General features: G+C 41.3%; 1 protein-coding gene across 7 annotated transcripts in view; it reads left to right on the top strand.

Annotated features, from left to right (window-relative positions):
• The window catches only part of dop1a (DOP1 leucine zipper like protein A), a 214119-nt gene that overhangs the window by 144700 nt on the left and 52084 nt on the right, over positions 1 to 17335 (top strand). For all 7 annotated transcript variants that reach the window (XM_063056554.1, XM_063056552.1, XM_063056553.1 and 4 more), the window contains 7 exons: positions 3523 to 3696; positions 6246 to 6371; positions 8131 to 8265; positions 9661 to 9716; positions 11391 to 11495; positions 13338 to 13404; positions 13527 to 13671. In XM_063056554.1, coding sequence (XP_062912624.1) covers positions 3523 to 3696; positions 6246 to 6371; positions 8131 to 8265; positions 9661 to 9716; positions 11391 to 11495; positions 13338 to 13404; positions 13527 to 13671 — 808 coding nt within the window. The remainder of the gene's footprint in view (positions 1 to 3522; positions 3697 to 6245; positions 6372 to 8130; positions 8266 to 9660; positions 9717 to 11390; positions 11496 to 13337; positions 13405 to 13526; positions 13672 to 17335) is intronic.

Raw genomic sequence — 17335 nt, 5'->3', positions numbered from 1 at the left:
TACTAAATACTGACTTGAAGGGGTGAATACTTCTGCAATCAATTATATCGCGTTTTATCTTTGTAATTAATTTTTCTCACTTTGTAGAGATCTGTTTTCACTTTGTCACAAGAGTCTTTTTCCGTTGATCAGTGTTAAGAAAACCAAATTAAATCCTTTGTGACTCCATGTTGTAAAACAATAAAACATGAAAACTTCTGGGGTGGTGGGGGGGTGGTGAATACTTTTTTTTGGCACTGTGTATTTGCATGGGTGGAGAACTAGCTAACAATGCAGAGAGTCAGGATAAATGGGTTATTTTCAGTTGATGAGCTGGTACTGCTGGAATGGGGGCCTTAACTCTTTATAATTGATATTAATGACTTGGATAAAGAGACCAAACTTAAGTGAATTTGCTGCTGGTACAAAGACAGTAGGCAGCAAATGAAGTGAGGAATTCACGCAAAGTCTACGAAGAGATTTAGATGAGTTACATGTGTGAACAAATGTTTGGCAGATGGGGTACAATGTAGGAAAGTTTTGTAAGAGGAGTGGAAAGCAAAATGTTGCATAAATATAGAGAACCTGCAGAATACAGCTGTAGAGATGGATCTATGTGTCCTTGTACATTAAATATATTAGTACACAGTTACAGCAATTGTTTAACAAGAAAATTGAATATTAGCCTTCAATGCAAGGAGATAGTGTATAAAAGTAGAGAAGTTTTGCTGTAATAGTTCTGTTGATGCCACCAATCCTGAGGCACTGCATACAGTTTTAATCACATTGTTTTCAAGATTGCTACACATGCCAGGGAAGAATCACTCGGTTGGCTCTTGTAACAAAGGTGTTTCTTTTGAGGAGAGATTGCACAGATTGTATCTATATCTGTTGAAGTTAAGAAGAATCAGCAGTGAAATTGATAAGATTGGCCAAAGGATGTTTTCTTTCATGACAGAATGTAGAACTAGGAGAAATGATTTTAGAATAAGTGGTCTCCTATGAAAGGCAAAGATGAAGAACTTTTTCTTTCAGAGGTTTGAGAATCTTTGTCATGCCCTACCACAGATGGCTAAGGAGGCACCGAATGTATTTTAAGCTATTGTGGTTGACTGAGACAGACAAGTGGGTCACAGTCTGGAGGGGGAAGGGGAAGAGTCAGGTACTAGTGAGTATCCCTGTGGCTGTGCCGCTTGACAATAAGTTCTCCTGTTTGAGTACTGTTGGGGGGGACAGCGTACCTGGGGGAAGCGACAGTGGCCGTGCCTCTGGCACAGAGTCTGGCCCCGTGGCTCAGAAGCGTAGGGAAAAGAAGAGGATGGCAGCAGTGATAGGGGACTCTATAGTTAGGGGGACAGACAGGCGGATTCTGTGGACGCAGGAAAGAAACTCGGATGGTAGTTTGCCTCCCAGGTGCCAGGGTCTGGGATGTTTCAGATTGCGTCCATGATATCCTGCAGTGGGAGGGAGAACAGCCAGAGGTTGTGGTACATATTGGTACCAATGACATAGGTAGGAAAAGGGAGGAGGTCCTGAAAAAAGACTACAGGGAGTTAGGAAGGAAGTTGAGAAGCAGGACCGCAAAGGTAATAATCTCAGGATTACTACCTGTGCCACGCGACAGTGAGTATAGGAATAGAATGAGGCGGAGGATAAATGCGTGGCTGAGGGATTGGAGCAGGGGGCAGGGATTCAGATTTCTGGATCATTGGGATCTCTTTTGAGGCAGGTGTGACCTGTTCAAAAGGACGGGTTGCACTTGAATCCCAGAGGGACCAATATCCTGGTGGGGAGGTTTGCGAAGGCTACTGGAGAGAGTTTAAATTAGAATTGTTGGGGAGTGGGAACTGAACTGAAGAGAATGGGGTTGGCTCACAAATAGAGAAAGCTTGTAGACAGTGCGAGAGGGAGGATAGGCAGGTGATAGAGAAGGGACACGCTCAGACTGAAGGTTTGAGATGCGTCTATTTTAACGCAAGGAGTGTTGTGAACAAAGCGGATGAGCTTAGAGTGTGGATCAGTACTTGGAGATGTGATGTAGTGGCCATTACAGAGACTTGGATAGATCAGGGACAGGAATGGTTATTTCAAGTGCCGGGTTTTAGATGTTTCAGAAAGGACAGGGAGGGAGGAAAAAGAGTTGGGGGCAATGCACTGTTGATCAGAGATAGTGTCACGGCTGCAGAAAAGGTGGAGGGATTGTCTACGGAGTCTCTGGGTGGAGGTTAGGAACAGGAAGGGGTCAATAACTTTACTGGGTATTTTTTATAGGCCGCCCAATAGTAACAGGGATATCGAGGAGCAAATAGGGAAACAGATCATGGAAGGGTGTAATAATAACAGAGTTGTCGTGATGGGAGATTTTAATTTCCCAGATATGGATTGGCATCTCCCTAGAGCAAGGGGTTTAGATGGGGTGTAGTTTGCTAGGTGCGTTCAGGAATGTTTCTTGACACAATATGCAGATAAGCCTACAAGCTGTACTTGATTTGGTATTGGGAAATGAACCTGGTCAGGTGTCAGATCTCTCAGTGGGAGAGCTTTTTGGAGATAGTGATCATAATTCTATCTCCTTTACAATAGCACTGGAGAGAGATAGGAACAGACAAGTTAGAAAAGCATTTAATTGGAGTAAGGGGAATTATGAGGCTATCAGGCAGGAAATTGGAGGCTTAAATTGGAAACATGTTCTCAGGAAAAAGTACGGAAGAAATGTGGCAAATGTTCAGGGGATATTTGTGTGGAGTTCTGCATAGGTACGTTCCAATGAGACAAGGAAGTTCTGGTAGGGTACAGGAACCGTGGTGTACAAAGGCTTTATTAAATCTAGTCAAGAAGAAAAGAAAAGCTTACAAAAGGTTCAGAGAGCTAGGTAATGTTAGAGATCTAGAAGATTATAAGGCTAATAGGAAGGAGTTTAAGAATGAAATTAGGAGAGCCAGAAGGGGCCATGAGAAGGCCTTGCTGGGCAGGATTAAGGAAAACCCCAAGGCATTCTACAAGTATGTGAAGAGCAAGAGGATAAGACGTGAAAGAATAGGACCTATCAAGTGTGACAGTGGGAAATATTATTCGATATTATGCATTGCATTGAACGGCTGCTGCTAAGTTAACAAATTTCATGACAAATACTGGTGATAATAAACCTGATTCTGATTCTTCAGTGATGGATACCTCCTTCTTGAGGTACCACATCTCGATGATGTCCTCGATAGTGGGATGGTTTGTGCCTGTGATTAAACTGGCTGAGTCTACGTCCCTCCGCAGCCTCTTGTGACTCTGTACGTCATAACCTCCCTACTAGTCTATGATACAACCAGCTAAGTACTCTCCCTTCTCCAAATCTGTACAAATTTCTAAGAGCCTTTTGTGTCATACCAAATGTCCTCAAATTCCTCGTGAAGTAGAGCCACATGTATGCCGTCTTTGTGATTTTAACAGCTTGTAAGCATATAGTGGCAAGGGTTGACACTGTAAGATTTTTGAGTTATTTAATAGATGTTTAAGTTATTAAATAAATAATTGCCTGCTTTCCTCTCCCAGTTCTTGGTTACAGTGGACCAGAAGTACCTGAGTGAAGCACGAAGTGGAATACTTTCTATCTTGCATACTATCATGTCATCCGTGAGTCTGCTGTGGGGGATCCTGCAAGTTGCGGACTCAGCAGAGAGAACCACAGTCGCCTGTGCTGTTACTATCAATCTGGGCTCAACAAAGGTGTGTGCTGCTGGAGTTCCTTTACATAATTATCACAGTAAATTTAAAAACCAGTCAAAATGTCGGTAGGTCAGCTTATCTGCATCAAGTATAAACAGAATTAAATGATCCTATGAATTATAGTAGAAGTTTTAAATAGCTTTAACTTTCACAGAATTTATGAACCTTGCTCACTCCCATGCACTTTGTTCTTCAGCAGTGGGCAACTCCCATGCTTACACAGTCCCACCAACCCAGTTGATGGTTCATTTCAGAGAAACTTCAGAATTAAGTCATGTAGATGGGCAATTTGGGGTGGGTGATAAATGTTGCTTTGCCAATGGCACACAGATCTCAGGAAACAAATAGAACAAAATCCTACCTGACACTTTCACATTCTTTCTCCTCCCCTCCCCACTTCTTAAACTTGCTCTTTTGGGAGCAAAAACAATAAACTGGAAGGACTCAGTAGACCAGCAGTAAAGGGATGGTTAATGTTTTTTGAGTTGAATCCCTAAATCGTGCCATTTTTTTCAGTGATTAGAAATGAGCATACTTAATCATTCATGAAATTCAGTTAAGACAAGATCATTAAATTATTAATCATTAAGTTTTAGTTACTTGCACAAACTTTGAACATACTTTATACTTCATTGTTGCCAAACAATTGGTACTAGAACGTACAATCATCACAGCGATATTTGATTCTTATAGTCATAGTCATACTTTATTGATCCCGACGGAAATTGGTTTTCATTACAGTTGCTCCATAAATAATAAATAGTAATAGAACCATAAATAGTTAAATAGTAATATGTAAATTATGCCAGTAAATTATGAAGTAAGTCCAGGACCAGCCTATTGGCTCAGGGTGCCTGACCCTCCAAGGGAGGAGTTGTAAAGTTTGATGGCCACAGGCAGGAATGACTTCCTATGATGCTTAGTGCTGCATCTTGGTGGAATGAGTCTCTGGCTGAATGTACTCCTGTGTCCACCCAGTACGTTATATAGTGGATGGGAGACATTGACCAAGAGGGCATGCAACTTAGACAGCATCCTCTCTTCAGACACCCCCTTGAGAGAGTCCTGTTCCATCCCCACAACATCACTGGCCTTACGAATGAGTTTGTTGATTCTGTTGGTGTCTGCTACCCTCAGCCTGCTGCCCCAGCACACAACAGCAAACATGATAGCACTGGCCACCACAGACTCGTAGAACATCCTCAGCATCATCCGGCAGATGCTAAAGGACCTCAGTCTCCTCAGGAAATAGAGATGGCCCTGACCCTTCTTGTAGATAGCCTCAGTGTTCTGCGCTGCACACTCCCTGGATTACAAATATTAAGTATTAAAAATAGTTAAAATTAGTAAATATTAAAAATTTAAATTATAAATCATAAATAGAAAATAGAAAAATGGGAAGGAAGGTAGTGCGAAAAAACCGAGAGGCAGGTCCGGATATTTGGAGGGTACGGCCCAGATCCGGGTCAGGATCTGTTCAGCAGTCTTATCACATCTGATATTAAGATTTAAAAAGTATAAACGGTTTTGTGTTCCTAAAATTTTCCTTTCGGAAACAATTATTGTTGTCTCAGTGTAAGGTCAATCAAGCAACTATGACTGCAAAGGAAGAATTAAAACCAAATTGCGCCAATAATTATACAATATAACTTTTAAAGAATGCAAGCACTAACTAAAACTGGAAGGAATGAGATTTCTATTTTTGGAGTGTAGAGCTTTTTTAAGCAATAATTGAGGCTGATGAAAATGATAACCTCATTACCAGACCCTAACTGATTGGGTGAGTTAGGAGGTTCTACATCACTTTCCACCAATCTGTTTCCTCATACTTGGTTCAGTGTTCAGCCTGACAATGAGCTATCAGTATTAAACAACTCTGGCAGCTAGCTCCTGATTTTGCACGTGACGATTTTGTGCAGTTACAAGAAACTGCTGGCAAAATTGCTCAACAACCATCAAGGGAATTATTTTTATGACTACTTAACAGCTTTGGTTTTTGATAGGTAGTTTTGTTATTTGGATTTAAAAAGTTGCCTTGGGTATTTTGTAATTCTGTCTTGTAGTGCAAAGTTGGAGGACCTGATAGAAAATTATGAGGGGAATTGATAGAGTAGAGAGCTAGTATCGTTCTCGCAGGATTGAAATATCAAATACTAGAGGGCATACTTTTAAAATAAGTGTGCAAAGTTCAAAGATGTGTGGGGCAATTTTTTTTCAAACAGAGACTGGTGTTTGCCTGAAATGCACTATCTAGGGTGGAGACAGATTCTGTCAAGGCACTTAATAGTTGCTTGGATAGACACACAAACGTGCAGAGAATGGATGAATGTGAACATTGTTTAGGCTGACAGGATTGTTTTAGTCTGGTGTTTAATTAGTTCAGCACAGCATGATGGGCCAAAGGGCCTGTTCCTGTTATTGCTTACGTTCTGGGATGTAAACTGCTGAATGCAATGTAAACATAAGATCATTTGGTTAATTCAGCTATAATTTTGTTAATGGTTTTCCTGCATTATCAATGAACTGGGTGCCCTTTCTATTCTGTCTAGAGTCTCCGACAACAGATTTTAGAGCTCCTGGGTCCTATTGCTATGAACCATGGTGTGCACTTCATGGCTGCTATTGCATTAGTTTGGAATGAGAGAAGGGAGAACTCAAGTGCCAGCAGAAACAAGGTAAGGCTTTGGAGGAGAGTGTTTCTGGGGGCTGAGAGCAGTTTAGCAGGTCGTCATAACCATATTTTACTGTTTTCCCACTTAGTTGCAGGTCAGGTCTTTTCCAAACTGGAGCTGGTTTGGTTTTATTATAGAGCTTAGTCATGGCTATGTCATAGAATCATAATAAACTGCTGTATATCTTTGTATAGATGCCGTGAAGGAACCCAGCAGCAGGTGAATTAGGTGACTTGATGGTTAAACACGATTTTACAAGATGAATCTTATTGGTAATTATCCAGTTAGCTGGTGACCAGCTCAGTTGTAAATTAAAACTTGACCTAACTAAGACCGAGAACTGAGAATTTTTTTCATGCCCAATCCACCTTTTGCCCCATTCTCCAGAATTGTGTAGCAGACACAGAGTCCACACCACCCAGCTCTGCCAGGCCACTGCTCACCATCATGAAGGAACCTTCATATGCTGCTTGCTATTTCCTGTCTCTACTCCAGTCCCGATCACAAGATCTCCATCCCAAGACCCTCGCACAGCATCGCCTTGAATCACTCCGCCTAGACGCCCCCTCTGTAAAGGCACTGATTCTCTCTGAGAGAAACCACTCCACAGCGAGTGTACAGTGATAATCTGTTCAACACTACGCCCCCTCAGATAGCTGAAGCCAATCTGAGACCCATCACAACATGTGTAGGTCGATCCTGTGGGACTCAGGTTGGATAGATTCATCATAAAAATGGACCCTTGGAAGCAGCATACCCATGCTGACCTTTTTGCATCTCTACATTAAGCTGGGCTCTGCCATCAGCAACACACACTGCCTGACTGATTTCTTCACTGATATTCGTTATTCCATTATATGCAAAGCATTAATCTTTGCAGAAGAGGAGTGCTCTTGTGAATTTTTAAATAGTCCAGAAACCATGAAAGATGAGGAAAAATACAGAATAAAAGCACTTGAGAATACTTATTTACTGCTGATGTGAAGTTCACCTTTCTACAAGATTATCTAGGTCATATGATAGCTTCACAGAACAACCACAATGTTATGTGACCACTTGACTGCTCAAATCTATCCTAACTATGTAAAGGTTATCTAACTAGTTCTACTCCCCTGACTTTTCCCTGTCTTTCTGCAAAATTTTTCCTTCAAACATCGACACGGGCAACTGGGACTAGCAGGGAGGATGCTGCAGTTGGCATGAAATCTTTGAGCCGAAGGACCTTTTCCCATGCTGCGTACTCTATGACTATCCAGCTCCCTTGAGAACTTCCTTGTTCAGTTTGCCCTAAAATGGAGCTCTTTTCCTTGGGGACGAGACTGCGAGAAAATCTGATCATGATATTTAAAACCAAGCAGGGTATCAACAGAGGACGTGTTGAGAAACTGTCCCCACTGTTGGAGCGATCAAGAGCTAGTGATCGCAGAATGATGTTGATTGGTAAAAGGATCCAAAGGGACATTGAGAAGAAATATTCTGACACAGTGTGAGTGGGATTGGTGGTCTAGAATGCATGACCAGCTTCAACCCCAGCTCCGATGTTGTATTATGTGAGGGCATTTGAAGATTAAATATCTGTCAACTTTATTATCCTATGTATCTGTGCCTGAGTTCACAAGTTCTGCAGATCTTAGTGCCTCCCATTTTCCTGAGCACATTGAACTCCAGTGGTTAATGGGAATTACCATCACTGTTGTAACTGGCTGGTTTGTGTCACATGAGCACGTTGAGAGGTAAATAAATTTTACTTTTAATTTTGAAGGTTATTCCTGTACCCTGTTGTGAACAGTTATTGTTGGTGGAACTAGTGCGTTCAATTAGTATCATGAGAGCCGAGACAGTTATCCAGACTGTGAAGGAAGTTTTAAAACAGCCTCCTGCCTCAACCAAGGAGAAGGTATCTTTATATTTATCATTGTAGGTGCTATAAATCGTTGATGTACAATCCATGTAATTTCTCTTTGACTGAAAATGGACTGGTTGATGTATCTTGTCAAACCGCTTGCTTATTTTATCCTATTTGGTGGTCAAAAGCCTGTAATACCACAAGCGACTTCTGAGTAATGTACCCACACTTAGTGTGTGATATTATTCAGAGGCTGCCTTGCAGTATGGACTGAGGGAGGGCATATATTGAGTATGGTGGTGTCATTAGGAATTGACAAAATGTATCAACCCCCAGGGTGTCACAGCACTGTCAGCCTCATTAATTTTATCTCCTCGAGGGCCTGTTTGCCCTTGCTCATTCCTTCTGAGGTCAGTACGACACAGTGATGCAGGCGGTAGTGGTTCTGCCTCACGGCTCCTCTGATCTGAGTTCGATCCTGACCCCCTCCAGTACTGTCCGTGTGCACTTCATATGGGCGGCGTGGGGTTCCTCTGGATGTGCCTGTGCCTTAATTGCTTACTGTAATTGCCCCATAGTATGGCAATAGAAATAAAATGTTGAATGTTATTTAAGGAAAACAGCACTCATTTCCCCCATTTCCTTAACTTTCGTCATTCTCTCTGAAGAGCAGCGTTTATCAACAATCTCATCCATTTCCTTTGGTTCCACACACAAATGACCATGCTGATCTTTAGGGCGTCTAATCTCTCCCTAGTCACTCTTTTAATCTTAATATACTGTACCTACAGAACCTTCCGTGATTTGCTTCACATTACCTTCTCATATCCTCTTCATGCCCTTGTAACAAGTTGTGTAAAAATGATCTTGCAGAATTTGAAGTTTTTAAGTTGTGTCATTGAGAAAGTTAATTTAACTACTGTATTATTTTGAATGGTCTTAGCTGTTTCAGCAGTTAAAAAATTGCCATTACAGTTTAATTAGTGCCAACTCTGCTCAAAGCAGTATACTATATCATTGGGTAAGCATGGGAATGTTTATCTAGGGTCACCTACCTTCTTCCACCTCCCCTGATCACTTCCAAGGTAAATTAGTCCCTATTCAGTGAGTGTCATTTTCCACTTCTTAGTGTTGCTGACAATTGCGCAATGTTCCCGAAACACCAGCCCTCCTCTACAAGAGTGGAGGTTCTTCAGGAGGGAGAAATGGATTTTAATTTATCCAATTCTCTGCACTGATTCTTTTGGCCTGATTGATCTTGAACCTTGCTTTCAACTGGCTTCAGTAGAGCTCCTGTGTGTGCAGTGAAGAACCAGAGTGCTCTGCAGGCATTTACTACTCAAAGTATGGTGGTAGTGCAAGGTCACTTTTTAAAATGTGATGCGAAACATTCTGTTTAATGTTCTGTGTACATCGCATAACTGGTTTGTGTTCCATATGTTCCAGAAACAGCTCTCACTGGAAGTCTGCATGCTGCAGTTTTTCTATGCATATGTACAAAGGTAATCTGCTTTTGTGGCATTATATGTACTAACCTGGTGATTTTCCTTCCCACTCTGCATAAGGAAAGTAGAGTTCCCTACTACTGGACTTCATTTCAATCTAACCTGATTAAAGGCATGTGCAGATGAAATGGATTGGGAGTACTTTAGTGTATCAGTAACTTGGGATGAACGTTCATGAGGAAAGGAAAGGCAATACATGTGGGTTCTTCTATGAATTGGAATAAGACATAGAATAGAATGAGCATTGTCCCAGTCAGGATGAGAAGAAATGAACCCTTGGACAGTATAATGACGGTGATAGGTATTGTGACTTTTCTCTTTTCAGTAGCGTGACTGCAGTCTCTGTGGCTTCACTATTGCCACACGTTGTTTGTATCTGATGAGCTCCTCACACTGTTCCTATTCTGGTCCACAGTCGCATTCAGCCCTTGCTCCTGTCATTCATATAACAAAGTGGCTTAGTCCCAGGGTAGCTGGGGAGCTGACACTTGCAACGTAGTGGCTATCAAGCCATCTACCTGCTGTGGTAATGTGTATCTTTCACCTCTCCTGAGAGCTCTTCCAGTTTGGGTGGCTTTACCTGAGAATGAGCTTGTACGTTCTCCCTTTGACCACATGGGTTTCTTCCGGGTGCTCCAGTTTCTTCCCACATTCCGAAGTCGTACGCTTGGGGTTACTGAGTTGCAGGCTCGTTATGTTGGCGCCAGAAGCATGGTGGTACTTGTGGGCTGCCCACCACAATCTTCACTGATTTGATTTGACGCAAACGACACGTTTCACTGTGTGCTTTGATGTATGTGTGATAAATAAAGCTGATCTTTCTTTCTTCCTTAAAAGTTTTCCAGCAAGCTTGCCAAGCCAGTTTTCCAGTTGAAAGTAATTTATTGATCAGGGCTGCCAGGGAAAGTATTTTCATGTTCGGCCCTTTCGATAATGTGCAGTTCTGGCTGCCGCAGTAAAGGAGGGATGTGAGTGCAGAAGAAAGCAACCAGGATGTTGCCTGGGTTGGAGGACTTTATTTGTGGGGAGAGATCGGATAGTCTGGGCTTGGTGTGAAGGAGGCTGAGGGTCACCTGGCAGAAGTATACAGTATAAGATCATGAGAGGCATGGCAAGGATAGATAGTTAAAATTTTTTACCCATGGTATGAGCATCAGAAATGAGGGCTTGGATGAAAGTCCAAAGTCCGTATATGTCACCATATTCAACTCTGAGATTCATTTTCCTCTGGGCATACTCAATAAACCCATAATAGAAAATAAGCATAACAGATTCAATGAAAGACCGCACCAACTCGAGCATTCACCAGTGTGCAAAAGACAACAAACTGTGCAAATACAAAAAGTAATAATAATAATAATAAATAAGCACTAAATGTCGACAACTTGAGATGAAGAATTTTAAAGGGAATTTAAGGGATTTTTTTTACACATGTTAATCACTGTGAAAGGTGGTAGAATCAGATACAATCACTGTGTTTAAGGGGCATTTACACAGAGATTTAAATAAAGAAGGAGTAAAGGATACAGTACTAATGCAGGTAGGTAGGTTTTGGTGTAGAGAGGCTAAACCTTTGCATTAGACATGGTGAATGGAAGAGCCTGTTTCTGTGCTATGCAATTCTGTGCGACTGAGTGACACCATAAAGTTGATGCACCTTCCCTTTTGCAGGATTCCAGTACAGACTCTAGTTGATAGTTGGCCGTCACTTTTGACACTGCTGAAGGATTCCATTCAACTCTATCTACCCCCACCTGGACAATTTCTCATCCTTGGGTAAGAAGGACAGCTAAATTTGTTAATGGATCTTTAAGGTGGTAGGCACTGGTTACATTTTTATGTTTCAGTAACAGGGCTGTAAGGCTGCTTTTGTGTTCATTTTAATAGGCCACTTTATACCAACTGTGTAAACTAAACTTGGCTACTTTTAATGGTAGATGGTTGTTGGGAGAATCAGAGGCATGCTAGTTAGGATCTGAGAGTGAAAAGGTGACAGGGAAGTGTGGGCAATAGTTTTGCTGTGAGACTTGCTGGGCCAGTTGGCCTTCTCCTGTGTCATTATGAAATATGGAATGTGAAAAAAACACACCAATCTTTGCCATCTTAATCCTTTAGTAACTTGATATGCCTGCAATAACAGAGGTGTGACAGAAAAGGAAAATCAAAGTATCAGGTCATCTGTTCCTCAATGAAGAATTATAAAGTTGTTAATTTGCTTATGCTCTTGATGATCATTTAGAGCAATTAACTAACACACAAAATGGTTCCTGCTGAAGGGTCTTAAACCGAAATGTCGACAGTTTACTCTTTTCCATAGATGCTGCCTGGTCTGCTGAGTTCCTCCAGTATTTTCTGTGTTTTGCTTGGATTTCCAGTGTCTGCAGATTATCTTGTGTTAGTTGAGTTGAGGCCTCCGTCGGTCAGAGTTGACCATGGATATTGCATCCTGGCTGTCTAGTTACACAAGCCAGGACAGTACGGTATGGAGAGCAAGCTGTTGCCCATGTAGCAAGCTCCTCCTCTCCATGCATCTGATCAACCCAAAGGAAAGGCAGAGATCAATACAGTTTGGTACCAGCAGTGTCACAGGAGTTGCCAGTAAGCTTTGAACTCAAAGTAGGATTGCCTTAGAGACTTCAGCTCTAGATTTTTCCCTTGAGGTTTGCACCCAAAGTGCGTATAGCCGCAAGGAGTTGAGGTTTGAGATCAGAGTTTTCCTTCTAGATGAACTGCCAACCATGGCTGACGAGTCCCATCTGCCCAAAGCGACTAGTTTTAAGGCACCAATAACCCGCCTTTGCCCCTTCTTCTGTCAGTAGAAACGGTTCCGCCCGGTTTAGTCACACATGAAGGCCAGGAACTGGACTTGGTTGTCAGAGGCTATTTGAGGCGCACACCATTGGGAGCATTTAATAGGTAGTAGGAGATTGTCCCCATTACCACCCCCATCTATAACAACCTTAAGGAACCTTATCTAGTTTTATCTCGTGTTAAAACTATAATTATATGTTTTAGAAACGGAGATGTTGGGGAGACTTTTTCGCACAGAAGGTGGTTGGAGTCAATCATGCTGTCTGAAGAGGTGGTGGAAGCAGATATCCTCACAGCATTTAAGAAATGTCCAGGGATAGAAAACTGCACTAATGAAATCAATGAAACAAATGCAGTGGTCAACATTGAAGTGTGGGCTGAAGGGCCTGGTTCTGTACTGTACAATTCCATGGCTGTGTCCCTTGTAATTCTTTAGTAATTAATTCAGTGGGCTTGGGATTTCTAATGGAGATAACATGGTTAGAAGTTGTTAATAATTTTATCCAAAGTTGTTGAATGCCAATGTTTGTGAAGGTAGTCTTCCAGTTGTCTCAAGTATTGAGTGGGGTTTACAATGTTGAAAACACTGTAGCATCAGTATGTATCAGTATGTAGCTTTGGGAGTTACTTATCCAAAAATTAATGTCACCACAACCAGTTAGCCAGTTATTTACATTACTTTTGATGGGACTGCCATGTTTGGCTACAAACCACTTAGTTAGAAATAATGAATGGTGTTTAACATTTTGCATTTGTCAACCAAGAGAGAGATGTTTTAATGCAAGTTTGTTCTTGATGTGTCTCTAGAGTGCTCAATGAGTTCATCATGAAAAATCCCAACCTGGAAAGCAAAAAGGACCAAAGAGATCTCCAGGTCAGAGTTGTTACATTTTGCAGATGTGCTTCTCTTGATTAATTGATTTTATATTTCTGTTCCTCTGTGAAATCAGCAATCTGTGCATATGTGTGTGTGAGTGTGTGTCTTTGGTTCCCTAGGATGTAACCCATAAGATAGTGGAGGCCATTGGGACCATTGCGGGCTCCTCCCTGGAACAAACCACTTGGCTCAGGAGGAACCTAGAAGTGAAAGCCTCTCCACAAATCCTGGTAGAAGGAAGCAACCTGGAAAGAGATGTTGAAGGTATGAAAATTCATGTATTAAAAGGGCCAAGGGTCTGTTGTAGAACAGAGAGAGAGGGGGTTTCAAGTGCAAGAAAGTGGGGACACAGGAATACCAGGTGGTGAAGAAGGCCTTCCTTCCTTGGTCTAAAGTTGGGATGTCACATTACAGCTGTACAAGACATTGGTGAGACCACAGTTGTGTGTATTTCTTGTCACCATGCTAAAGGAAGAGCGTAATGGAACTAAAGAGGGTGCAGAAAAGATGTTGCCAGGACTGAGGTGTTTCAATTATAGAGAGAGACAAAATCGGTTGAAACTTTTTCCTGGTATGAAGGAGGGTGAGTGACTAATTTACAGAGGTTCCTAAATCATAAGAGGCATCTATAAGGTGGATGGTCACAGTCATTTTCCAGGGTAGGGGAGTCTGAAATTAGAGGATGCAGGGGAAAGATTTAAAGGGGCCTGAGGGGTATCTGTTTCATACAGAGGGTGGTGGGTTATAGACTCAGCTCCCAGAGAAAGCGGTAGAGGCAGGTAGTATTACAAGATATTTGGACAAGTACGTGGATAGGAAAGGATTTGGGGCAAGTGCAGGTAAATGGTACCAGCTCAGATAGGCATTTTGGCCAATAGACCTGTTTCTGTGGCAAAAGGAGCTTGATTGACTCTATGAGTATGTTCTATAGTGGACGTTCATAGGCACTGTGAACCATCTGTAAGAGCAGAAACGGCTATACTATACCCACAGTGTGTACTCTCACAACTGGACATATCCCTCCCTTTCCTGTTACCCAACCCTACCTCAGAGAGAATTGCACGAGGGCAGGCTAGCAGCACCTGGCGCATCTCCAAGGTGGCTTGACGTTGGCGGAATTGAGCAATCAGGCAGTCAAAGGATCGGATCAGATCTCTGCAGTTTTCCCAGATTTAGTTGTGAATTGTAGTGGACAAAGGTCCAAGAATGTCCTTATTTTCAATAATAGCATGTGAGTGTTAGAGACACGGTCGCAACCAGGAATACCAAGTGGGTAATTCATCACGACTACTGCCAATTCAGTGCACTTTTTAGCTGAAGGACTGGATCCAGCAACATCCTCGCTCTGGTATTGAGAACCAGCCAAGTCTCGAGTCAACCTTGGTCTACACTCTAGCACAGAAATTTCCTCTGTTCTCTCTGCCCCAATCCTTCTATACCCTAATACATCGTTATTTCCTCATTTTTCTCCATTTATGATAAAAGGTCATTGTCGTAAAATGCTACTTCTCTCTCTCTCTATCAATGCTACTTGATCTACTAAATATCTCCAGCCATTCCTGTTGTTATTATTGACCATTAATAACAAATTGCAGATGTAGGAATCTGAAACAAAATGACAGAAATGCTGAAAGAATTCAGTCAAGCATGATCTGTGGACAGAGAAATGAGTTAATGTTTCAGATCAACAACCCTTCATCAGGGGTACGTTACGTGATGACGTGGGATTGAGACGTGTAAATCCAGCTCTCCCATAAAAAATCAGCAAAGTACCGTTTAAACAAAGCAAAGTTAATAAATACGTTCTGAAAACTACTTATAAACTTCGCAAGACTACTTTACGATGTGCCTCGTAAACCACAACAGAAGAAGTCTGTAGTTGCGAAGTCGCCGCGAGATGGGAAGAAAAAAGGGCCTACTGCAGCGATGGAGCCTCGGACTCAGGTTGGATCTCCTTCGGAGGAGAAGTATTTTATCTCTGGCATAGAAGAACAGGGAGCAATGGCGGCGGCAGCGGTCTCTAGGAAGAAGATGCCGGAAATACGCATGCGCAAAGAAGTACGCATGCGCAAATCGACACAACTTAAACTACAAGAACCGACGGCCACTGCAACTGAAAGTGACTCAGAGTCAGAATTGGATTCCGCAGAGAATACAGATGAAGAAGAGGAGGAAGAACTGGAAGAGACTAGAAGTAAAGGAGGCGATGGAGACATAAGAGAGGCTTTATTGCAAGTAACGGCGGAACTAAAAAATTAAGAACAGAGCTTAGAGACATGAAGATGTGCTATGATAAAGCTATGAAAAGACAGGACAAAATGGATAAGAAACTTCAGAAGATGGAAAGAACAATAGAGCATATTAGCGATAGAGTGGAAAAAACAGAAAATAATATGCTTGTCTGGAACACGGAAAGAAATCGACTCTTGGAGAAAGTGGATGTGTTGGAAAATTTTAGTAGATGAAATAATATTAAAATTGTTGGTCTTAAAGAAGGTATAGAGGGAGACAATCCAAAAGAATTTTTTCAAAGATGGATCCCGGAAAATTTGCAAATGAAAGAGGAAGACCGATCAATTGAAATTGAGCGGGCACATAGAGCTCTAAGACCAAAACCACAAGATGACCAATATCCACGATCAATTTTAATAAAATGTTTAAGATTTCAAGACAAAGAAAGAATTCTACAGGTGGCTACCCAAGCTGCCAAGAATAGAAAAGGGCCATTGATGATAGAAGGGAAGAAAATTTTTTTCTACCCGGACATAAGTTATGAGCTTTTGAAGAGAAGGAAAAAATTTAATCCAGTGAAAAAAGTCCTATGGGATCACGGTTATCAATTTATATTGCGTTATCCTGCAACCTTGAAGATTTTTTTGGCTGGTGGAGAAAAAAGATTTTTTGATGACCACTGGAAAGCGGAGGAGTTTGTGCGAGATTCTTTGACTCTTCACCAGATACAAGAACAAATCCAGGGGAGCGAGATAGATTGAAGATGAAGATTTTGTCAAGGAATAGACTTGGTGGATTTTTAAAGGCGGATGAATATATAAATATATTATTAATTATATGAGGGAGGGGAAGAAAGGTTAAAATTTGAGGAATACTAGCTGGGAATAGTGACATTATTTTATATATATATATATATATATACACACACATAATGTTTTTGTTGCAGGGGAGCTGGAAGAAATACTGACCAATCGCTACGCTATTCATGTGTGCAAGCGTGGCTTTAGCCACGACCCGCAAAATGGAGGGGGGTAGTGTTGTGTATCTTTTCATTCACAACATTAGTAGAGGGGTATTTTGTTTTTTCTTTTTTTGTACCGTATCTATCTATTATTTCTTTCTTTTTGCCTGGATGATTGGGAGGGAAACACATAGCAACATGGTGAAGTTCAAAGAGATTCCCCAAGGATCTATGAGAGTTAAGAAGTTAAGTAATGTTTTAGATTGGAGTAACTTTGTTAAGAATAATGACTAATTTATTGAATTTTTTGAGTTTTAATGTTAATGGGCTTAATGGACCGGTGAAAAGAAAAAGAATCTTAACATATATTAAGAAAATGAAGGTAGATTTAGCCTTCTTACAGGAAACGCATTTAACAGAAACAGAACATCAGAAATTAAAGAGAGATTGGGTGGGTAGTGTTGTTGCAGCTTCATTTAATTCAAAAGCGAGGGGAGTAGCAATTTTGATCAATAAAATGTTACCAATTAGAATACAAAATGTAATAACCGATTTTGCCGGGAGATATGTGATTATACACTGTCAACTTTTTTCTGAATTATGGACTTCCATGAATATTTATGCACCAAATGAAAATGATGCAAAATTCATACGAGAAGCTTTTTTGAATTTGGCTGATGCACATGAAAAAATATTAATAGGAGGAGATTTTAATTTTTGCCTAGACCCAGTCTT

The sequence above is a fragment of the Mobula hypostoma genome, chromosome 8, assembly GCF_963921235.1.
Source record: "Mobula hypostoma chromosome 8, sMobHyp1.1, whole genome shotgun sequence".
Classification (NCBI taxonomy): domain Eukaryota; kingdom Metazoa; phylum Chordata; class Chondrichthyes; order Myliobatiformes; family Myliobatidae; genus Mobula; species Mobula hypostoma.
The sequence above is the reverse complement of the archived record's forward strand: the minus strand, read 5'-3'. Positions and strand labels throughout refer to the sequence as shown.